The 25181-nt window shown below is 43.8% G+C and overlaps 1 protein-coding gene across 1 annotated transcript in view; it reads right to left on the bottom strand.

The window, feature by feature from the left end:
- Positions 1–344: 344 nt before the first annotated feature.
- HADH (hydroxyacyl-CoA dehydrogenase) overlaps positions 345–25181 on the bottom strand; it is a 45549-nt gene continuing 20712 nt past the window's right edge. Inside the window, exons 3-8 of the mRNA XM_023219907.3 lie at positions 21100–21257; positions 15692–15818; positions 12083–12172; positions 7749–7821; positions 2201–2317; positions 345–1275 (exon numbers count right to left, since the gene is read on the bottom strand). Of these exons, the coding sequence (XP_023075675.1) occupies positions 1157–1275; positions 2201–2317; positions 7749–7821; positions 12083–12172; positions 15692–15818; positions 21100–21257 (684 nt within the window). The 3' untranslated portion in view covers positions 345–1156. The remainder of the gene's footprint in view (positions 1276–2200; positions 2318–7748; positions 7822–12082; positions 12173–15691; positions 15819–21099; positions 21258–25181) is intronic.

Here is a 25181-nt window from a genome sequence, read left to right as displayed (position 1 = left end):
CTAGTGACTTTGGACACATCCCTTAAGCTTTCTGCTAATGAGGCTACTGGACCTCAGGATTTCTGATGTCTTTCCAACTCCAAAATTCTATCTTGGAAGACATTTTCTCAAGCCAATGATTAAAAGAAGCTTACGTTACACTATTTCACTTTGTTGGCAAAGAAGAAACAGATGTTCCTTAAAAATTGTTCTCTGTGCCCTTATTACTGCTTTCCTGGTAAGAAATCTGGCAGCGATGGCCACAGGCAGGTTTCACAAAAACGCCTTCTCCTGCCACTCCTCCTCCCCATCACTCCCATTTTAAAAATTAACAGCAGGCCAAAGAAGAGGGGAAATAGCTTCTGCTAAATTATCAACTTTTTACTTTTATAAACATTTGCGTGTATTACAATTTTATATTATACATTTCTTTTTCAATTCAAATTTTCAGACGAAAATATTGTATTTTAGTAGAGTCAATTTATAGGCAATTTGCAACTGCGATTTCTCATGGAAAAAAGACACAGACAGACAGTAATCATTCAGATCTGTGGAACTGACTGACCATGAAAACTGACCTCCTGCAAACCATGCACACAGAGATAATGCCGACCCATCCAGCAGCACCATCTTCACGATGAACTGAATAAAGACACATCTTATGCCGTGCCCAGAATGTAGGGCAAGACTCAAAGCTGCAGGCAGGAAAATGTTCTTATAAAGGCAAGATCCAGGTGCTGCTCGCTGCAGTGCTTCACAGACATACCACGTGCGTGCCAGTGGCTTGTGACTCTCGCATGCAGCAACAGTGGGCATGGTGCACTCGCACTCTCGGAGGAAGTACTTTTCCCTTGATGAGAGAACGAATCCAGGCAATTCTTCATAAAAATGACAAGGTACAAAAAAAAAAGTTTGCTCCAAGGCACCAAGGGTAGAAAGCTGTTTAGAAAATACACAGAAGTGAATAGACTGAAAAAGGGAATTAGTTCTTAATGGAGAATCTATTACTGCTGTAACTGGTGTAATAATCACTTCAGATAGATTACAATCAAAATGCACATTGATTAGACTGTGCTGTGTGACAGAATGTCAGACCAAAGAGCATTCCCACAGGCACTCGGGGCACTGGCTGGAAAGTGCTCTCAGGGGTTCTTCTCAGAGCCGGAAAAGCTGCACATCATTTGTATTTGTAAAATCCTTCTCCAGTCTTCTTGCCGAACTTGTTCTCTGCTACCAGCTTATTCAAGCATGGGCTGGGCTGATATAATGGGTTCTTCACATCTATTTCATGCCACCCTATTGAGAGGAGGGAACAGAACTCAGGATGAAGTGCTGGGTTTATTTTTACACCTTGGCATTCCCAAGGGCAAGTCTGGAGGCCTGCCTCTGCTGTGGGAAAGCCCCCCAGGCATGGTGCCCCTCCGGCCACCACTGCAGAGGCACCGAGGAAGGCTGTGCTGGTGCAGTCACATCAGCCCCAAAGCTGCTGCACTGCCACCCACTTGTGCTGCCTGAAGCCTGGCCCTGCTATGGCCCTCCTGCTTATCCAGTGTCTTCTCAGAAATCACTAAGGCCAAAGGCCCAAGTACACTGACAGAAGCCATTAATTTGCTTCTGTTAGTTAACTGTCACTGTCACAGTTAACTTTCAGAATACATGTTAAAAAATCTGCATTCCTGCCATTGGTATTTTGCATCCACATAAAATTCAAAATTTAATTCTTCAACTAGTATTCTGTGAAACTTGGGAACAGATAGCTACATTCAACTTCAGTAGTCCAGTTTTAATTATTATTCTTACCCTGTCTTCAGAGCTATTACATTACAATGGATATATTTTTTAAAAATGGATGTGTATCTTGCTTGCAATGGAGGTTACACAAATCAATTTATGTGATGAAATAACACATTGTACCAATGTCAATTTCCTGGGATTTAATATTGTACTATGGCTATATAACCATTGGGGGAAACTGGGTGAAGGTCACACAAGACCTGTTTGTGCTATATTTTGTCTTCAAGGTTACCCTGTTAAAGAGATACCAGACAGTCACATTCTTCCTTCTCCTGCCATCTGTTCATGAATCCTCAACCTGGTAAGGCAGGATTTTGGAAGGTCTTAATTAAGACCCCTGCTAACTTGTTTTTAAAAGGCATTATAATTTACAGTTCAGAAAAACTACCTCAACTCAATAAAGACAACAAAAAATTCCAATTCCTACCATCTATGATGAACTTTGTAGTATCTAGTCCGACATAATCTAGAAGTTCAAATGGGCCCATGGGGTAACCAGTTCCTAATTTCATAGCAGTGTCAATGTCTTCTTTGGATGCATCACCTAAGGAGAAAAGGGGAGCACTGGGTCACCACCACCTTTCCTTGAATTCTACCTATCACAGGATTAGCCCCAGAATTACTAGAATTTTATATGCTTACACAATAAACAAAAATGTCTTAGAGTAAGACTTTCTGGCTTGGGTAAGATTTCCTCTCTAAAGTACATGCCAAAGAGGTCATAAGATTTTATTTGTTTTTTTGAGACAGAGTCTTGCTCTGTTCCCAAACTGGAGTGCAATGGCCCAATCTTGGCTTGCTGCAATCTCTGCCTCCTGGGTTCAAGTGATTCTCCTGCCTCAGCCTCCCAAGTGGCTGAGACTACAGCTGTGCACCCCCATACAGAGCTAATATTTATACTTTTAGTAGAGACAGGGTTTCACCATTTGGCCAGGCTGGTCTCAAACTCCCAACCTCAAGTGATCCTCCCGCCTCAGCTTCCCAAAGTGCTGAGATTACAGGTGTAAGCCACAGTGTGTGGCCCAAGATTTTCAAAGCTACTGCACCACTGAGGTGAATTCTGGAGTACTAATACCCTGTTCATGGAGACAGAAGTCTCCATGCCTGGAAACTTCAGCTACTTTCAAATAAATTGGGATTTTCCAACTCTGGAATCATTTATTAAAACATCATTTAATGCTAGGACATATTTTTGATTTATAAATAAACTTTCTTTAAAAAGAAAACTAAGTTTTCTGCTTTTGTATGTATAGTTATTGTATGTATTTTTTTCCCCCAGTTTTTTGGGTTTTACAAGTAAGGAGTACTCCCCTGGCATCATATTCACACAAATCTTTTAGTCAAGATACCTTTTAAAGAAAAGCCCAAACCTGAGTTAGAATCGCCACGCATGTTTGGAAGTCTGTTGAGTAGACTAAGACAAGGATCAATGCACTTTTCCCCTGGAAATTTACTCTTACTATGTCCTTTGGCCCCAAGAGGCCTTTATAGAGAACAACCTGTTCCCTTTCTTTGAAATCAGAAAAGTAGAATAGTCTGCAACAAGTGGCTGTCTAGAATTTTGTTCCAAAGCATAAAGAAGAAGTCAATCAGATCAAAGCTAAAGAAAAGAGGGAAAAATGTTAAGACACTCAGAGAAACTACTTAAACATTGATAAAGACGACATTTTTTAAAAGCATATAAAGTACTAAAGTAATGCCAAAGGATTTCAAGGCATTTTAAGGTGATTAAAATATACCTCAATTATTTATTATGGTTGACATTACTAATAACTACACTAATTAGGATTAGAGATGCCTGAGAAATCATGATTTGAGTGTTAGGCCATAAGAAAGCAAAGAAACAAAAATAATCATATAGGCAGCCTCATTCATTCATTCAACTTCTATTTATTATGTAGCAGGCACCAGAGATGTAGAATGAGACAAAGATGAACAAGACAAGCATTCAAAGTACTCATGATATAATGGGAGAACTCAGATGTGTAAGCCAAAAGCTTCAACATAATAAGACCTGAAGATTCATGACTCACACAGCTGTGTGTGAGAAAAGATGGACAGGTTTACTCACACCGCCAGGGCTTCACCAAAACCACCCCCATGCCTGGGTCCTGGAAGATGAAGGTAATCCTGAGATGAGCAGACCAGGAAGGGCATTCTAGGTAGAGAGAACAGCATATGCAGAGGGAGGAATGGGAAGGAACACAGTACATTTGGGGTGTGGCTCTGAAGCTTAAAAGTGGGTTCTACTCAGAGGATTTCATTAGGAAGCCTCGTGGCTTCTGTGCTGATAGAGCCCGGGAATGCTGGAAGTGCTGGCCTCACAGGCTCCTCAGGCTTGGGATAAGCTCCCTGTCCTTACGGTGCTGCCCTGGGACATCTTTGGGGCTCAGTCTCTTACTTCCTCCAGGCCTCTGCTCAGGTGTCATCTTTCAGAGAGCCTCTTCTCCTCCCTGCATATATAAAAGAAGCAACTCCCTAAACTAAAGAAAAGGCCAGGACACTAGGACAAGATTCTTGCCATCTCTTACTATCTTCTTCTCTACAATTACTCATCACAACCTAACATGCTTATGTACTGGTTCATTTATCATGGGCAGTCTCCCTGGGACAGAAATCTGACAGCATAATGGTTGCAACTCAGCTAAAGTCATTTAATGAAATCGATATTCAAGGACAAGACAATGAACCCTAGAAGCAAGACTATAATTGCAGATTCAGAGACTCACTTGAGGACTGTTTTATTTCAACAAATAATATGAAGATACAGCACATGATAGAAAAATATCTAAATAACCCTACAAAGTCAGCACAATTCTAAAAATCCTGTTCTCAATAATGCAGAGCAAAAGAGGCAAACTTTCAGAAACAGAGAAATAAAATAGAAATTGTTGTGCCAAGTGAGAGTTAGACGCGGAATCACGTTTTAAACGAGTAATTCCTAAACTTCTTCAGAATCAAGTACGTCTGACAATCAGACACCCTCTCCATAAAAAGTGCACATATACCCCAAATTCTGCATCAACCTTAGGAGGTTCATTGGACACCCTCTCCCACCTCCCTCCAGTTAAGAGCCCCTAACTCCAGATAAGACAGCAAAGGAAAGCTTCCTCAGTGAAGTCCAGATCAGCACAGTTGAGGGCCTGGGACTTGCCCAACTTCTGTTTCCTTGGCTGGCTCAGCAGCACCACCTGCCAACCATTCTTAGCATGAACAGAGGCACCCAGCAACAACTCAGAAACAGCATTTTTACTCAGCAGCAGCTGCCTATGTGCCCGCCCTACACAGGCACTTTGGGGCAAATAAAGATGAAGTGGAGCCAGAGTGCCCCAGAAAAGAGAGTATAGTAAGGGAAAGAAAACACCTGCCATGCCACAGGGAAGACAGTGACAAGTGACCCAAGGGAGAGCCAAAGCATGAAGAGTTGTGATGACAGAGATGACATCCAGCTGCAAGCTCTGCAGACACTCAGGTGGGGCCATGTGGGAATGGCGGGAGTAGAATCTGCGGTGATGACAGTAGGGGCAGAGAGTGGCCAGAAGGAAGGCTCTCTGGCAGAGCCTGTAGATGGCAGGTCACCAGAGAACCACTAAGCCTGTCTTGAGCAGGGGCGACAATGTGAGCAAGATGTCACATGGTGACTGGTGGGCAGGCTCATGTTCCTCCCAGGCCTGCTGCCAGCAGAGCCCTCCTGAGAAGAGCTGACCATTCGGCCCCACCACCCTGCCCACGCTGGCAATTAGGAGTGGGTGCCTGGCAAAGGCAGCGATCCACTGTCAGACACAGCCTATCCAGCCTCTGTCCCTCTGACCCACAGGGGTGACAGTTGACTGGGGCATGCATCAGGCCTCAGTCACAGTGTGAAGGAACAAGAGCAATAAAAGAGTGAAGACAGAGCTGGGACACTGGGAAAGAAGGCCCAACATGGAAGCCACAATGAGTGGACAGACATCAGAGCAAGAGAGCATGAGCCTCCACGAGATCCTATGGGGACTGGCGAGAGGTGCTCAGGGCGGGGACCCAGTCATCCAGGAGGCTCGACCCATAACAGCCCACACGTCCTTCCAGGGAGCCTGCACCACTCACGGCAGCACTGGCGACACCACGGCATGCAGCCCCAGGTGGATCAACAGTGGGGGACAGGAAGTTCTCCTTATATGAGTTCAGAAACAGTCACAGAGCATCTGCCGAGGCTGTGCAGGGGGTGTGTGAGCAGATGCAGTAGGTGGTGTCTCAACTTCCTAGACAACATGATACTTTCTCAGTAAGCGCGGTAGTGGGGACCAGTCAGGAAAAGACACGAGTAGCGTGAATTTCTCTGCTACCTGAGGAACCTCATGAAGGCAGCCGGACTGGGATGGGGAAATGCTGGGATGTAGAGGCGGAACAGGCATGACAGGAAGGAATCCAAAGTGATGAACAGATGTGGCAGACGAGAGAGGGAGTCTCCAGATGCTTGAGGCTTCAAGGTGGAACTGTGGGACGGAGATGGCATGGTGGGCGTGCGCTGAGCACTCCTCTGTGTTGGCTAAGAGGAGGGAGCAGGCGGTGGGCGGGGGGACATGGTAAGAGGCCTGGGGTGTGACTATAGTGTGCAGTGGTGAACCAGCACCCACCCCAGGCAGGGCACCCAGCTCCTTCACAAGCAGATTCTGAGAAGGTGGTGGAAAGAGAAGCAGGGGGACCAGCAATGACAGGCTGTTGAAGCCCATGCCCACAGCAAGCTAAGAGCATGTCCTGAAGCCAGGTCCTGCTTCTCCAGCTTCAGCCTACAGGTGGCCAGGGATGGTGAGGGCCAAAGGGCATGCACCTGTGCAGAAAGGGACCACAGACAAGAAGAGGGCTTTCAACTTACCATCTGATACTTGGTGTACTGGAGAATGTATCAAAGGGACAGTGAGGAAAACACCATTAAGAGGTGGATCTCTCACATGCTACATTCTAAAATATTACATTTTGTTTAAAAAAAAAAAAAAGACATACAACTGCCTTTCAAGGTAGGGCAAAATGCTCCGTGCTTTCTTTGAGGTGTAATTAGGCATATTTGTTGATAGATAAACACAGAAGTGTTGGTTTGATCTTGGAGCAAAAGTGAGGCAATTGCTTCCATAAACCACGGAGAAAAGTTTTAATATTTAAAGCAGATTTTGAGGACGCAAATGTGCTTTCATCTCTCTGGAAGAGCTGGTGTAAATGTTTTGTTTCAAAAATGACACTCTCAGGAGTGAGCATTTATGAATGAAGTAATTGAAAACAATTACACTTGCTTTTTATCCAGTCCTATTAAGGCTTGTTTGCCTTTGAAGCAGATATGATAGCTACCTTTCCAGAAACCAGGGAGGGGAAGCAAGCAGGAGGATGCAGATCAGTTCAGAAGCCTGGACCCTGTCCCAGGCCTGATATTTCTACAGCAGAGAAAAGCACTCTTTGTCAATCAAGTATTGAGGAAAACTGTTTAAACCATTCTTAAGGTTACAAAAAGTACATCATGACATCATTCAGTAAGGACAGACACAAGACTACTAAAAACTGTCCTTACCACATATCGGCCTTGTCACATATTTCTCATCACCTGTCAGTCACAAGTTTTAGAACCTTAAGGAACTTTCAAGATTCCCTAGCCTAGCGATTTTTACATTATGATAATTTTTAAAAGCAGTAAACCTTTTAATCAAAAGCAGAGATCCAGGATATCAATCTGGGCCGGCCGTGCAATTGCTCTGGCTGGGACTGTAGTTGGGGTGGTGGGAGTTCCAGAACCCTTTCTCAGAGGCCACACAGGGAAGCCAGGAGGCCCTGGGAAAACAGTGAAAAAGGTACCAGGGCCCATGGTGCAGCTGAGCTCACACAGCTAGAAAACAGACACTGCTTCCTCCATTGTGCATGGCCTGACCCCGGCTAGAGATACTGAGAATTCTAGACAGTGGCGCCAGGAGCTGAGGCCTACAGCTCCTGGCCTGGGTCAGGAAGGATACCTCGTTCATACAGCCTGATTGCTTCCAGGAGGTATGGAACCAGGAGGCGGTTCACAATAAACCCAGGAGTGTCCTGTTTTGGGAGAGAGAAAAACAAAAAACTAGTAAACTTTCATTAAATGATATCTTTTGTGAAGTCACCAAATCGCCCCTTCTTACCCTGGATCATGGTTGCCCACATTTATCAAGCTGTACATTTTCAAAATTTGCAGCATGGCCTTATATCTATCTCATATGACAATTTATCTAACAATCATAGTACTTAAAAAAATTCAAACCCAGATGCCCCACTGCACAGATCCTGACATAAAGGCAGATCAAGGCACATGGGTGACCTGGAAGAGCATGGCTTTGGGACAGGCAGATTTGGGTTCAATCTTGAATGCTCTCTTGGTCCTTCTGTCATTCTGAATCTCAGTGTCCTCATCTTTGAATTAGGGGTGACAGTTTGTCTCAAAGTTGTGAAGATAAATCAGAAAACACATAAAATGCTGTACACACAGCCCTACACTCATCCCTTTACTCCTCTCCTCTTTCCTCCCACTTCCCTTTCAAGAATCGACAAAACGTCACACTTCACCTTGAACAGTCCTCAAAGGAGGACTGCTTTCCAGGCTCCTTGGAGCCAGTCCTAGGCTACTCAGCATCTTCTCAGGTTCCAGCGCACAGTGCAGGGGAGCTGACTTGGCGGCAGGTGCTCCGACAAAGAAGCACAGCCCCTACAGAGAGCTGGCCTTTCACGGCACATCCCCTAAGACCTCTGCATCCTGGGGTGGCCCCTGTGCCATACACGCCTTTCATCCGTTTCCCTTCTCAGTAACTAACATTAATCATCTCTCCGGAGGACAGGTGTGGGATCTGGATTTTATCTACTGATCTCTTCTGGGGATTTGTAGAGAAAAACAGGTGATTTTTTGTTGAAGCTGATTTCCACTAGGCAAATGGTGCCTCCTCTTTGGTCAAAAGGCTGTGATCCTCCTGAGGGCAGAACTCCTCACCCTGGCCCAAACTCTGCATTCCATTTCTAGCACACACTAGGTACTTCCTTAATGTCTGAATTACAGATGACCAGGCACTCCTCACAGAGCTAACCTGACTGCATGCTGGGAAACTGGACAGTAATACAAAGGATGTAAACCTCCTTTAACCCTGAGCAAACTGAAACCAAGTCCTAATCCCATCTACTGCCACATGAGCACAAAGATGCACAAACAAGTTTTATCAGCTTAATTAAGATTATGAAACAATACAGATTTTATAATTGAGGCAAAAATACTCCTTTCAACTTCAAAAGGTTCACTACAGAAACTCAAGATAGGGTACCTGAGAACATGAAGCACACCATATGTAAGGTCACAAGTCAGAAAGCAGCCTGAGAAAAACATTTGCTCCAATTAGAATAGTTAATATCTTCTACAGAAAAAGCTCATGGAGCTCAATAAGGAAAAAGTGCCAAGACTCATTAAATATTTAAACTCACTGGCCAGACGCAGTGGCTCACGCCTGTAATCCCAGCACTTTCGGAGGCCAAGGCGGGAGGATCACGAGGTCAGGAGTTCAAGACCAGCCTGGCCAACATGGTGAAACCTCGTCTCTACTAAAACAAAAATTAGCCGGGTGTGGTGACACGCACCTGTAGTCCCAGCTACTCGGAAAGCTGAGGCAGCAGAATCGCTTGAACCCGGGAAGTGGAGGTTGCAGTGAGCTGAGATTGTGCCACTGAACTCCAACCTGGGCGACAGCGTGAGAGTCCATCTCAAAAAAACAAAAAACAAAAAACAAAAATCTCACCAGTAATAAAAAAAAATATGCATTTCTGCCAATAAGATTATCAAAGGTTTTTTCCCCCATGGTAATAACATTTGATGCTATTGAGAACGCAGAGAGACAGATGCTCTCAGTATACTGGTGGAATGTGAAGAGATATAGTCTTTTTTGGGGGGGGGGGGCAGGGTCTTGCTCTGTTGCCCAGGCTAGAGTGCAGTGGCGTGATCTCAGCTCACTGCAGCCTCCACCTCCTGGGCTCAAGTGACCCTCCCACCTCAGTCTCCCAAGTAGCTGGGACCACAGGTGCATACCACCATGCCCAGCTATTTTTTTGTAGAGAGGGGTTTTGCCATGTTGCCCAGGCTGGTCTCAAACTCCTGGGCTCAAGTGATCCACCTGCCCTGGCCTCCCAAAGTGCTGGGATTATACAGGCATGAGGCACCGTCCCTGGCAGAAGACACAGTCTTTAAATAAAGTAATTTTATTTTATGTAATCAAATTCATATTTTTCAGATTCTTATTTATTAAACACATTTATTTACTATACTTACTATGTGCCAGGTACTGTTCTAAATACTTTAAAAAATTAATTTATTCATTCCTCATAATAACCCTGTGAGACAGGTACTATCATTATCCCTATGTGAGGCATGAGGACACTGAGGCACAGTGAGGTTAAGTAGCTTGCCTAAGGTTACACAGCTAATAAGTGCCAGCGCCAGGATTTGAACCCAGTCAGGCTAGTTCATACCCTTAACCTTTATACCACACTCCCCTCATGAAGTCTCACTAGGAAGGTACATTCCAGGCATATTAATGTCCCTCTTCTATGTCAGGTATTGGTAAAGTACAACACTGTAGGCCAAATCCAACCCACAGTCTGTTTTTGTAAGTCAAGTTTTACTGGAGCACAGCCACACTCATACTGCATATACTGTCTATGGCTGTTTTCATGCTACAACAATAGAACTAAGTACTTGCAAACAGAGACTGTATGGCTGAAAATATTCACTATATGGTCCTTTACAGAAGTTTGCTGACCCCTGTCCTATGTGGTTGCCATATGTTGTCCAGATGCCTCATCAAGGGCTTCAATAACTGACCCAGAGAGACCCTCTGAAAGCCCTTAGAATACCACACAGAAAGAGTTCTGGAATGACCTAATGAGAACAACTTAATAAGAACAAAGAGTTCCCATCTCTGCAGCTGCTGTGGCCACTCTGATGGAAGACTGAATCATTACTTTGTAAATTAATGATTATGCTGCTGAAGATAATCATTAGCTTTTCCCTATACTTCTGTTTCCATATCTTTTTGTCTTGCACAGATGTTCTTTTCAATACTATTACTACTTTCTTCCACTAACAAAGCATAACTGGGTAAGAAAGTACAATCGTAACATCCAATTATTAATACGATTTTAGAAATCTAGATAACTTAAGACTACGGAACTAAACAAACAAAAAATGAGCATTAAAACGTGAGACTCCCTAACAACACTTTACCCATGGACAGGGAAGAGCAGAACACACAAGCCTGCTTTCTTCGGCTGCTGGAGTCCACCTCAACAGATGGCTTCTTCAGATGATTCATGAACAACATGATTTTTCATGAGTTAGTACAGTACTGTGAGTTCAAACTTGAGAATATTTTAGAAAGCAAACATTTGCTATGAGAACTATAATGATAAAAAGGACTATGGTTTAAAAAAAAAGTAGATGATTTATATGTAAATCTTTGTAATGGTGTAGCATTTTGTGACAAAACTACCCCTTAACAAAAACTGCCAAGTCATGCATAAGTATAGTCCCTGAGTTTTGGGGGAACTAAAGAAGAACTAAAGCAAATGGAGAAACTTAAGGTAATCAAAATAATTACCTTCAGGTAGGTTATCATTTCAGCAACTGGGATTATTTTATATACAATAACTGGGTAGCTTAAGAAAGGCAGAAAAAAAGATGGAAGTCAAGCAGGCTTTTCACTAAACCATGCTGCTTCTTGAAAAACAAAACAACAAACAACAAAAACAATGCAACTTTCCGGTGAGAAACAGGTTCCTTACTGCTACTTTGGCAGGTTGGTCGCTTACTGTCTTATCATTTATTTCACCATCTGTAGTATTTTTTGCAAAAGTAAAGTCCTCATTTTCTGTCAGGGATGTATGTGTTTACCAGGCTGTACCTGACACACAGGGTTTGGACTCCCAGCGGCCCACTGGAAGTTAAAGCTGACAGGGCAACCAAAACCATTTATGAAAATGCAGCCATTCATTAGGAGACAAAAGCCAGGATCTAGAGAGCAGTACTGTGTCTTCTACTCAGCTGGAGTCCTCAGCTCCATTCAGGTCTCAGACTATCCACCTGATGGCCTTAGGCATGGCTTAGGAGTCCAGTTTCCCTGTCTGCAACCTAGAACAGGAGGCGCGGACTGCTCTTTACAGCACGTGGACAAGCTTGCAGTATACAATGCTCCCTCTCACATAATTCTATGAGAAGAATTCTACCAGGAATAAGTCAGGGTCCAAGAAGAAAAGAACCACCTCCTTCCCAAGCTACCCATACTCTTACCTTGCAAGAAACAGGATGCTTTCCCAGGGCTTTGCTAAAGTCTACCAAAGATTCAAATGTCTTCTGGCTGGTCATTGGTGTTTTAATGACCTGGAAATGCAAAGCAGAGAATTATGACCAGAGTTAGCAAGCAACTTCAGTAGAATGGTTCAAGGAATGATTGACCAAAAGGTTCCATATAGGCAACAAAAACAGTTTGAGTTTCAGCACAGAAGTAGGAATCTCAAGCCAGAAACAATGTATTTCCCAAAAGGACTATTTTAAGACAACAGAGGCCGGGTGTGTTGGCTTATGCCTGTAATCCCAGCACTTTGGGAGGCTGAAGTGGGCAGATAACGAAGCCAAGAGATCAAGACCATCCTGGCCAACATGATGAAACACCATCTCTACTAAAAATACAAAAATTAGTAGGGCGTGGTGGCATGTGCCTGTAGTCCCAGCTACTTGGGAGGCTGAGGCAGGAGAATAGCTTGAACTCGGGAGATGGAGGTTGCAGTGAGCCGAGATCATGCCACTGCACTCCAGCCTGGGTGACAGAGCAAGACACAGTCTCAAAAAAAAAAAAAAAAAAAGACAAAAAAAAAGACAACAGAGTACTGTAGAATGTACAAAATCAAGGCCTAAAATACAAGTGTGTGTGTACGTACATGTGTGTATAGGACAGTTTTACAGGCTTTGCTGTTGAGACAAGCCTGGGTTCAGTTGCACCACTTACTGGCTGTGTGACCCCGAGTATGTTTCTTGAAACTGAAACGACACTGAAATCTCTCGTTCACCTCAAGGAGAATGAAATTAGATTGGGAGTAAAGCACAAAGCCTAAGCACAAATGCTCAATAAATGCTGACTTCTGTTATCTAATTATTTGAAGTCTGGAAGTATATGATGGTTGCCCTTAAAGTCCTCTGCACGGGACCTGACCTTCTATTATAGATGATGAGGAGCCCCAGGAAAGTGGAGTAATTTGCCAAAGTGACAGGTCTCCTGGATTCCTACCTGAGTATTCCTCCCATGACTCCACCCTCTGCCACACAGATGCTCTAGAGGCCAGCGGCCCCTTGGCTTTAGAACATATTCATCCTGCTGGGGAAGGCTTTTATTACAGCAAGCGGGGCCTGCTACCTGCTCCAGCAGCCCTCCTGACCTCTGTGATAAATAAAAACTTCATCTGGTATACACACACACACACACACACACACACACACACACACACGTAAAATGTAAAGGCCAGTAAAGAACTTCAATCAGAGTCGAAGAGTCTACTTTGACCCTTTGGGGCATGTCCTCACTGTGCAAGAGGGCCGTCTGACTTGGTGAACTAATGAGCTAGTGTCTGTGCAGGGATGAAAGGTGCTATATAAATGAAGAAGAGTTCTCACTCCTGTTTCATGTGATCACAGCCTGGGCTATGGTGTCATGTCGTGATATCAAGAGAAGTGAATGGATGGAAACAGAAAAAGACACAGTGAAGATGGAGATGAGGAGGACGAGAAAGACCAGAAGCTACCCTATGGGTACCACAAATCAAACAGAATCCCAGAGCTGTTTGAAAGGAGGTCTAAAAAGTCTGCGTCAAAACCACAGACTGAGCTGGGACAAACGTTGCTGACTATGGAGTTTTCGAAATAAGTTTTTGGTTTAAAGGAGTTAACAATTGTGAAGGTTTGTTGTTTTTTTTTTAACAGGAGAGACGCATGTTTAGTCACTCATTCATTCAACAAACAGTAATTTGTACAGATATGTTGCTCATAGTTACAACAGAGTCTGAAAAAAATACATACATATACATTTAAATGAGCCCAGCCCTAAGTAAAGGAGCCACTCAACTTATTATACAAGTCATTTTGGTGTACACCGCCAGGAACACAAGGAAGAGTTAAAGTTAAACAATAAAAGCTGAATAGAGAAGAATACTTTTACAAAATACTTTCTAGAAAATGGCAGCATTTGCTAAACACCAGCTATTAACAGCCAACCCACTACACTTCCAAAGACAAAAGCATACATTACCAGATAAATGCAGTTGAAAACATTATTAAAGTAAATCTACAGAATGTTTCTATCTCTAAAACACTTATATATACAATATAATAACTAAAGAAATTAGTTCCTAAGTACTGAAATGTTGGAAATGCACGCCACTTTTGTGCTCTTATCTGCATGAGGATAAATGCTATTTCTTCTGTTCCCCAAACCCCTCCCCTCATTCTTCAACTTCCTCAAAAAATCAGACCTGGGGGATAGGAGAAAATAGGAAGAAGCTGAGAATGTTAGCAAGAGAGAAAAGCCCTATTGCAAGATGGTCGAAGTTGTCACTTGAGAGAAAACTTAAAAAATGGCCATTGTTATGATTTATTAAAAATGCTTATGCCTAGGGGCGGGGGAATGAAGAGGATAAAGGAAGGAAAAGGAGTTGGAAAAGGCAATAAGGAAGAAAACAGATGATACACAATCCCAGAGAGGCCACAGCCAGTCTCTGGAGGTTTACCTGGCCCTACATCACCCGCATGGCAGCATAAGCGTCCCCCACACTTTGCACAGCAGTAACTCCTCAACCTCAGAACAAATGCTACTTTAATAGTGGCTGCTTCTCAGACCCTGTAATTAGGGCCCTGTCAAAGGCAAGTTGCCCCATTTCAGGTGCAAATTGCCTACTGTGACTCCAACTCCAACATATTGGCGTCTCCAAGCATTCCAAATAGGATGCTGGGGAAACCCTCCCTGCCTCCCACCTCCACCTTCCAGGTTTGTGGTCAGGAGGCTCAAGGCTATCCGAAGCTGGTTTTATATTCTTACTTGTAGGGTTTTTTTATTTGATATAGGATCTTGCTCCGTCGTCCAGGCTGGAGTGCAGTGGTGCAATCACAGCTCACTGCAGCCTCAACCTCCCAGCTCAATCAATCCTCCCACTTCAGCCTTCCAAGTACCTGAGACTACATGCGTGCACCAAAACACCTGGCTGATTTTTTATTTTTTGTAGAGATGGGGTCTTGCCATGTTGCCGAGGCTGTTCTTGAACCCCTGGGTCTCAAGCAATCCACTTACTTCCACGTCCAAAAGTTCTGGGATTATAGGCATGAGCCACTGCACCGAATGGGAGCTGGTTTTAATAGCTCTGATCACAACACACAGGAGATGTACCTCATCTGGGGACAATGCTAAGGCACCGTTACATGGGGTCAGAATTAACCCCAGAACTGTGGACAAGCTAGTAGAATGGATATAATGAGAACTGCATTTACAGCATGGGCAAGCTGACCTCGATGAGATAATATGAACACGTGTAGCTGCCCTCTCCATGGTCCCATCAAGCCTGTGGTTTCTAGTGCTGCCTTCCCATTCTGATGCCTCTCAGCACTGCCCATCAGCTCTGGCACAAATAAGTAAATGACATTCCACAAAGTTAACAGCCCTTCTAGACATCACTAAGCAAAACACAGGGCTTCAAAGAAATAAAGCATATGGGCCTTCCTAGAGGCTCACGGACAACCTTCTACCCTCAGGTTAAAACCCATCCTAGGCAACTGGTGGCAGGGCTGGTGTAACACAGAAAAGCAGGACTGAGAGAGCTGGCAGAGTGGGCAGACATACACAAGCTGATACCCACTGACCTCCACGAGTTTCATCAGGGGCACTGGGTTGAAGAAATGGAGGCCAGCGAATCGGTCTTGTCTGGTGGTGGCATTGGCTATGCTTGTAATTTGCAAGGAGGAAGTGTTGCTGGCAAAGACTGTATGTCTGTGAAGAGAAAATATGGTGGAATATCAGAGTGAATCTCATCTTTTGAAATAGCATGACTCTTGGGTGCAATGCGCAAGGTGACTAGTTACTGCTCCATCTGTTGTCCTGACCCATTGGAGGAATCAGGGAAAAGACACATCTTCATACAACAGGCTGAAATCAAGTGATGCTTCAGTTTTTAAATTTTGAAATTTGAAGGTAAATAAAATTGGAATTCCCTGTTCCAAAAGGATATTTAACTTTCACCAATCCTTCCTTGATTTTCTGGAACAAAATTTCCCCTACCTACTTGTATTAGTTAACTTCCAAGGTATGTGAGATAACAGGAGGTGGCTAATTAATCAAGCTACTTAACCAATCCCAGTCACAAATGAAACTCTCAGTGATCAAAGAATAATGAAAGAAAGAGACCTAAAAGCAACAAAATTCTAAATGAACACATAAATCCTCAATCAGAAACATCTGATAATAAACATGAATTAAGATATTTTCTTTCAAGTGAAAAGCTTTATTTTTCCATTGGATGGAAATAAAAATTAAAACAAGAAAACCAACATGGTTCAAAAAAATTTTAAGGTTACACAGGTAGATCTGGGAAAAAGAGGATATAGGCATATGCATATATAAAACATTAACTTATTAATTTAAAAAAATCCATACTGACTTAAACCAAATTTAGTTTTTTAAGGTCACAGTAAAGTGGGGTGCCAAAGGCATGAGAGGAAAAGCTTTAAACAGGCCAACTTCCAGGCTTTCCTGCAGCGCCACCTTGTGGATAAAAACATACAAACCGGTCTGGTGCCGATTCCAACCAAGATGGCCTGTGACAGGGCTGGAAAGGCAAGGATCCCTTACTGACCAGACTTGGGGGTTCCTGTTTACCTAAAAGGCAATACTATAATCTGCTTAAGTCAGGTGGGAGGAGAGGAGGAAGAGAAGGGAGAAGAAACCAGTTATTTGGAAAGGAGGGAAGAGAGGTAAAAGGTGAGGCCAGTGTGGGTAGGCAGTAGAGAGACTTCTCTTTCCAGGTAGGAGCACATCTGCCTTCTCCAACAGCTTCCAAAGTAGGCCATTTAAAGGCCAGGTTTTCCTTTAAAAAAAAAAAAAAAAAATGACATTTTTTAAGGTCTTAACATTTCAGTTTTCAAAGTTTCTTGCTTTGGTCATTGGGGAAAAAAATAAAAACTATTCCCCGTTACAGAAGGTAATGAAATAAAGATCCTCTTCCAATAACAATGTGTGTGGCCAACACAAGCACTGTTTAACCACACAACCTGCACCACGAGCACCTGGAACCACAACAGCAGAGCAGAGACAGCCTGGGCCCAAGGCTGAGCCAGCTGTGGCTCCATACTCCCCTTAAGAAAAGAAAGGGTTATTTTAAAGATTAGTATTACAATCGTAATATCCCTTTTCATAGAATGTTTGAAGGGCCATTCACCTGCAAAAACGGGAAACTCGGGCACATTTGGTAAAACAAAGTGACATCAGAGCCCAGTTCCAGGTCTCACCAGTCCAAGGCACTCCGGCACATTTTATCAGAAGGAGGAAATGATCAGCAGACCTCTGTTTCTGCCTCTCCCAACAGGGTCAGGCTGACTCTGTTCCTAAAGGTCTCACACTGTTTTCTCTCAAGACACTGTGTTTACATATTAAACACAGGACTGTCTTTTCGTCCACAAAAAAAGTGTACTCTGGGCTGGACATGGTGGCTCACACTTGTAATTCCAGCACTTTGGGAGGCTGAGGAGGGTGGATCACTTGAAGTCAGGAGTTCAAGATGAGCCTGGCCAACATGGCAAAACCCCATCTCTACTAAAAATACAAAAAATAGCTGGGCATAGTAGCGCATGCCTGTAATCCCAGCTACTAGGGAGACTGAGGCAGGAGAATCGCTTGAACCCGGGGGCAGAGGTTTCAGTGAGCTGAGATCACGTCACTCCACTCCAGCCTGGGTGACAGAGTGAGATTCCATTTCAAAAAAATAATAATAATAAAAAATAAAGTACTCTTATATTTTCCTGGACATACCTGTCTTGAACCATCTTTTGTTTTTCCCATTCTGACACTCAGGTACCAAAAAAACTACTTTTCTCTTAAATGTTCTAAAATAAAATCGACAACACAAGCACAATGATGACTAGCAATGCCCCCAGACCCTAGCATCAAGAAGACAGGAGGGGTGGTGGAGACGGCAAAGGATCCAAGAGTCTGTACTTTGCCTAAACGGTAAAGTCAGGACTTCGCTCAGGCTGCCTGTGTGCCTGGTCATACTTTTCTTTTCTTTTTTTTGAGACGGAGTCTCGCTCTGTTGCCCGGGCTGGAGTGCAGTGGCTGGATCTCAGCTCACTGCAAGCTCCGCCTCCCAGGTTCATGCCATTCTCCTGCCTCAGCCTCCCGAGTAGCTGGGACTATAGGCGCCCGCCACCTCGCCCGGCTAGTTTTTTGTATTTTTTTAGTAGAGACGGGGTTTCACCGTGTTAGCCAGGATGGTCTCGATCTCCTGACCTCATGATCCGCCCATCTCGGCCTCCCAAAGTGCTGGGATTACAGGCTTGAGCCACCGTGCCGGCATACTTTTCATTAGTGTGTCTTAGGCTGCTGCTAGAGAAGTCATGTTGCTCTCCAGGATGCAACTGTTTCATCAGGGCTTCCAACGGGAAATGTATCACTTGACTATATTTTCTTCTCCCATTATAGGATGGAACTGTAAAATCCGCCAGTAAAGTACCTCTCAATACAGCTGTTTAAAAAACGTAGCAAGCATTCAGTAATGGTGGTGATCTAAAACAAAAACAAACAGTGCCAAGAAAGGTGGAGAAGGTCAGAAGCAAAGCCACATCTTCGGTGTGACTATGGGTCATGTCTTCCTTTCACGTCATATCTGTTTTGCATCAATTCAGGTGAAAGAGCCTAGTGCAGTGCCTGATACACACAGGCACTCAGGAAATGTGAGCTAAATTAAAGGAATTTCCTAAACAACTCTGTACAACAGGTACCAGTGCTGCTGCTCCTATTTTACCCATGGGGGAAGCTAGTGTTAGAGAGTTAGAGTCAGAAAGGTCTAGGAAATTATTTACCCCAAACCCTTCAACTCACATTACAGATGATGAAACTGAGGACCTTTCCAAGGTCGGAGGTGGTGGGGGGTCAGCACCAGGCCCAGGCCTCCTGACTTTCCCCAATGATCCTTCTGTAGCAGACACGGACAACGGAGGGCAGTCAGGCCTTTCACTGTCACCAAGAGTGACCAATCTTTTCAATAAAGATCAAACTGCTTGACAAAACTCCCTTTTTTGGGGTGGGTGTTTATTATTCTAAAGGGCTCCCTGCTGGCCTGGGAGCCAGCCCTGGTACCACAAGTTCTTCTGTTTTTGTCAGATGTCTCTGCAGCCTCTAGATGCCTGTGTGAAATGCACAAGGACACTGACTGGCAGTAATGTATAGATAACAGAAAGGCAAGTCTCTTTGTCAGGGGCAGGGCCTCTCTGGCCACGAGGCCACCTATCTCTGAAGGCTGACAATCTGGCGAGCCGGTATGCAAGTGTCTCTCTTTAGCCACTGCCCACTGGAAGTGCCCTGAGAATTGTTTTTGTCATATAATCTTATTCTGCCATTCAATTCCAACCAAGAAGCATGAAGTATAGTCAAGCAAGTCACTAGAAGAGCACTGATCAGTGGGTCAGGTGTCACTCGAAGGCTCTGGATCCCGAGGTACATTCTGCCAAGAAGAATTCCACCCAGGAAGCCAGGCAGCTAAGAAGTCAATGCTCCTTTGATGCTCCCAAGAGTACTTCGATGGAACCCAGATAAAGCTCAAAACAGGAAAGTCCTCTCTGCCTACAGGCAATCCCTTCAATTACACCATTCTGTTTGCTCCATCCAAAAAAGGAGGAAACACAGAACTGCTCTGAGAGTCCTTGGCAGACAGTTAAGGACACGTAGGGTACTCCTATACCCAAGAATAGAGTACAGGAATACCTTACATGTCCTTAACTGTCTGCTGTCAGATGTCTCTGCAGCCTCTAGATGCCAGTGTGAAATGAACCAAGGAACATAAGAGCAGTTTCGTGTTTTGAGGACCCAAGCCTCCTCCAGTATCTAGCATAGGAGTACTCAAGACCCACACACTTCAAGAAACATATAGGCCTGTCCCTGGATGGACCCCTCCAGGTTACCATGGGTAATTCTACCCTCATTTAGGACAAGGATCAGATCAGGGCAGCCCAAGCCTCGGGAGCAAACTGGGAGTGGGAGGATGAAGAAAAAAGGAAACCATATTGGCTCTTCTTGAAACAAGCTGAGGGGTAGGAGAGAGGGAGGTGGATGAACTTGGTTAGAGGATCCTTTCCTGGGAGAAGGCAATAAACAACGAGGAAAGTTCAAGGCCCAGGGAGGGATCCCTCAGAACCTGTCAAGAATGTCCAGGGGTCATGAACAGATATATTTCAAAAAAAGACATACAAGTGGTGAATAAACATATGAGAAAATGCTCAGCATCACTAATCAACAGAGAAATGGAAATTAAAACCACAATGAGTTTAGCACCTGATACCAGTCAGAATGGCTTTTATTAAAGTCAAAAACAACAGATGTTGGTGAGGATCTGGAGAAAAGGGAACGCATGCATGCTGCTAAGGCAATGTAAAGTACAACCTTTAAGGAAAACAGTATGGAGATTTCTCAAAAACTAAACATAGAACTACCATGCAATCCAGCAGCCCCACTATTGGGAATATATGCAAAGGAAAATAACTTATTCTATCAAAAAGATCCCTACACTCATATGCTTACTGCAGCACTATTCACAACAGCAAAGATATGAAATCAACCTAAGTGTCCATCAATGGCTGAAAAGAAAATGGGGCATATATACACCATGGAATACTACTCAGCTATAAAAAAGAATAAAATCATGTTTTTTGAAGCAACATGAACAGCAGTGAAGGCCATTATCTTAAGTGAAACAACTCAGTCAAATACCATATGTTCTCACATATAAGTGATAGCTACGTAACAGGTACCCATGGACATACAGAGGGAAATAACAGATACTGGAGACTCCAAAAGGTAGAAGGGTGGTGAGGGCTGAAAAATTACCTATTTGGGTATAGTATTCACTATGTGGGTGATGGGTATACTAAAAGCCCAGACTTCACCATTACACAACATATGCATGGAACAAAACTGCACTTGTACCCACAAATCTATAAAAACAAAAAATAAAAATGAAAAACAAAGTAAAAAAAAAAAAAAAAACTGTCCAGAGGTTACATACTCAGCAGCAAACTTGTCCAGCCTTTTGAAGAGCTCATTTTTCACCTTCAGATTCTCCACGATGGCTTCCACCACCAAGTCTGTGCTGTGGACAACAGAGGCTGCATCCGTGCTGGTCACTATGCTGCTCAAGGTCTTCTCCACAAATTCATCGCCAGCCTAATGCAGTGGGAGGAAGAAGAGAACATTCACCGGGCTCACTGGAAATCAAGTTCTTAGCTCTGCTCCCCTTAGTAAACTGGGTGTTCAGAGTACCTGTACTGGCCCACCCTATCTGTTCTCAAAGTGTCCATGAAGCCTGTAATTTATCCTTCCACAGCTCCGCACCATCCACTAGTCTTGAGGTGGTGCTGACTATTCATCTCTAATAAAAGCAGAGACTAGCTCCTATTAGAGCAAGGGCAAGAGCCAGGGTAACAAAGCCGACTTAGCATTTATCAAATAATTATTGCCCGTCGTGTGCCTGAAACTGTTGTTTCCGAAACAAGCTAGACACAGCCTCTGCTGCCAAAGAGCCCGCAGTTTTCATTGTTTCCTCATTTTCCTCCTGTGACTCCAGGTTTCCACAGACCTCAAGAAGGACAGAATCGGAGATGGTGCCTCTATAAGCCGCCATTTTATTTCATGATGTAATTTGTCCCCAGGGCCATCAAAATAGTCATAATCAGCAAAGGCATTCAAAATCATCATGGAATAAGCAGCTAGATCTCAGCTGTTCTACAGAAATATTCTACTAGCCACATTAAAAAAAGGGAAAAGAGGCAGGGTGCAAGCAGATCACGAGGTCAGCTAATTTTTTTGTATTTTTAGTAGCGACGGGGTCTCACCATGTTAGCCAGGATGGTCTCGATCCACCGGCCTCGGCCTCCCAAAGTGCTGGGATTACAGGCGTGAGCCTCCGCGCCCAGCCTCTTTTCCCTTGTTTTAAGGTGGCTAGTAGAATATTTCTGTAGAACAGCTGAGATCTAGCTGCCTAGCTACTCGGGAGGCTGAGGCTGGAGAATGGCGTGAACCCGGGAGGCGGAGCTTGCAGTGAGCTGAGATTGTGCCACTGCACTCCAGCCTGGGCCACAGAGCAAGACTCCGTCTCAAAAACAAAAACAAAAAAAAAAAAAAAAAAAGGGAAAAGACACTCACAGATAAAATTAATGTTATTTAACCCAATATATCTAAGATGCCATCACTTCAACAGGTAATCAATAATTTAAAAACATTGAGATGTTTTATGTATTTTTTTCCCCTATTACAACTTTAAAATCTAGTGTATATTTTACACTGAGAGCACATCTCTATCTAGACTAGCCACATTTCAAGCACTCAGTAGCCACTTGTGAGTAGCTATTATACTAGTGGTCAGTATAGAGCTAGATAAGCATAGTATGTCAACTAGGCAAAGTGAAACTGACACCTCCCTCCTCAGTAGTGTCCGTGGCAGAGGAGAGAAATCTCAGGAGTATAGACTTCTGAGGAGCAGCTAGCCAGAGCTGAGCAACTTGAGTACAGGGGCCATCCTTTTATCTTTAGGGTGTTGCTCAAAAACAGCCCAAGGAGACAATTAGCTGAAAGTTTGTAAACAAGGGGAAAATGCAGGCTATCTGGGTCAAGCTCACTCTGTCCTAGACTCCAATCCTCAGGCCAGGGCTCTTATAATCTCATCTGTCTGGACCCTCCTCATAACACATCCCCTGTGTGGGGTCCCACTACGATTAAGAATATCAGGGACAGGTGGGCCGGGTGCGGTGGCTCACGCCTGTAATCCCAGCACTTTGGGAGGCCGTGACGGGCGGATCATGAGGTCAGGAGATCCAGACCATCCTGGATAACATGGTGAAACCCCGTGTCCACTAAAAATACAAAAAATTAGCCGGGTGTGGTAGCGCACACCTGTAGTCCCAGTTACTCGAAAGGGTGAGGCAGGAGAATGGCGTGAACCTGGGAGGCAGAGCTTGCAGTGAGCTGAGATTGTGCAACTGCACTCCAGCCTGGGCTACAGAGCGAGGCTCCGTCTCAAAAAAAAAGAATGTAAGAGACAGGTGAAGAAGATCTTAATGTAAAAAGTAAAGTAGAGGTTCCTCTTCAAAGAGACTCTCCTCCCCGTCTAAGAATAAATAGTAACTTTTCTTAGAAGCAAAATTTAGTCTAAGACCTGTGCTAACATTCTTAAATATCTGCTAGCTGTAATAAAGAAATCAATGTACTTTATGTTCTTAGCTCCCACAATTTAGCCTAAACATTTACCCTGGCATGCTTATACTGGTCCAAGTGGGCATTAAGTCACAGCCTATTCCTCTTCCTTATTTAGAAGTGTTTTTACCTTTCTCAGCATTCCACAAGTTACTTCCTCCTTGCTTTGTTCTCCTCTGCCTTTGCCTCTTTTTAAAAGTTCTAAGTTGCTAGCCAATCAAGACAAATACATTTGAATGTGAAGTTCTGTTCCAGCCAACAGAAACCGGACACAGCAGTAAAGTAGACATGTCATGTGATAAATGACCCTGTCTCCTTTGTTCAGTGTACTCTTGTGGCTATACTGCTGGCGAGTGTACCCTTTCTGCAAAAAGTAAAAGTGGCCTTGCTGAGGAAATTACATTTATGTTCAAGTGCTATTTCTTTACAGCACCAAAGAACAAGCATTTCTAACATTAATCTGCCTGTGATATTTATTCTTTGAATTTCATCCAAGAGAAGGTAAAATTATCTCCACCGTCACCTCTCTGGCTTTTAAAGGCCACTAGACATTGGGAAAAAAAAATGCCTATCAAAACCACAATGATTGCAGGACTCGGTGGCTTATGCTTGTAATCCTAGCACTTTGAGAGGCCAAGGTGGGAGGATCACTTGAGGCCAGGAGTTTGAGAGCAGCCTGGGCAACACAGTACAACTCCGTCTCTAAAAAGAAATTTTTTTTTAATTAGCTGGGTATGGTGGCTCACATCTATAGTCTTAGCTACTTGGGAGGAGATCCAGACCATCCTAGATAACATGGTGAAACCCCGTCTCCACTAAAAATACAAAAAATTAGCCGGGCGTGGTAGCGCGCACCTGTAGTCCCAGTTACTCGAAAGGGTGAGGCAGGAGAATGGTGTGAACCTGGGAGGTGGAGCTTGCAGTGAGCCGAGATTGTGCAACTGCACTCCAGCCTGGGCTACAGAGCGAGGCTCCATCTCAAAAAAAAAAGAATATAAGGGACAGGTGAGAGAATGGCTTGAGCCTAGGAATTCAAGGCTACAGTGAACTATGATCACGCCACTGCTCTCCAGCCTGGGCAGCAGAGCAAGACCACATTTCCAAAAAAAAAAAAAAAAAAAACCACAATGAGATACTACTTCACACCTAAGACGACTACAATAAGAAACAAAACAAAACAAAACAAACATGGAAAATAGCAAGTGTTGGCCAGGATGTGGGGAAATTGGAACCTTCGTACACTGTTGGTGGGAATGTAAAATAGTACAGTCACTACAGAAAACAATTTGGTGGTTCCTCAGAGAGCTAAATATAGGATTATCATACAACCCAGCAATTCTATTTACAGGTATATAACCCAAAGAATTGAAAACAGAGACTCCAAAACAATAGTATACCAATGTTCACTGCAGCATTATTCAAAATAGCCAAAAGGTGAAAACAACCCAATTCCATTAACAGATGAATAGGTGATATGGTTTGGCTCTGTGTCCCCACCCAGATCTCACCCTGAATTGTAATAATCCCTATATGCCATGGGATGGGCTCCGTGGGGGGTGATTTATAAAGGATAGTTCCCCTGCACATGCTCTCTCTCTTGCCTGCTGCCATGTAAGACATGATTTTGTTCTTCCTTCACCTTCCACCATGATTGTGAGGCCTTCCCAGTCATGTGGAACTATGAGTCAATTAAACCTCTTTCCTTTATAAATTATCCAGTCTCAGACATGTCTTTATTAGCAATGTCAGAACAGACTAATACAATGGGTTAAAAAAAAAAGTGGTATAAATCCAATGGAATATTGAATTGGAATATGATAATAATCCAGTGGAATATTAAGCCATAAACAGGAATGAAGTTGGCTGGCGCGTGGTGGCTCACACCTGTAATCCCGGCAC

The sequence above is a fragment of the Piliocolobus tephrosceles genome, chromosome 3 (genome assembly GCF_002776525.5).
Source record: "Piliocolobus tephrosceles isolate RC106 chromosome 3, ASM277652v3, whole genome shotgun sequence".
Classification (NCBI taxonomy): domain Eukaryota; kingdom Metazoa; phylum Chordata; class Mammalia; order Primates; family Cercopithecidae; genus Piliocolobus; species Piliocolobus tephrosceles.
Note: the sequence above shows the minus strand (reverse complement) of the source record. Positions and strands in the feature narration are given on the sequence as shown.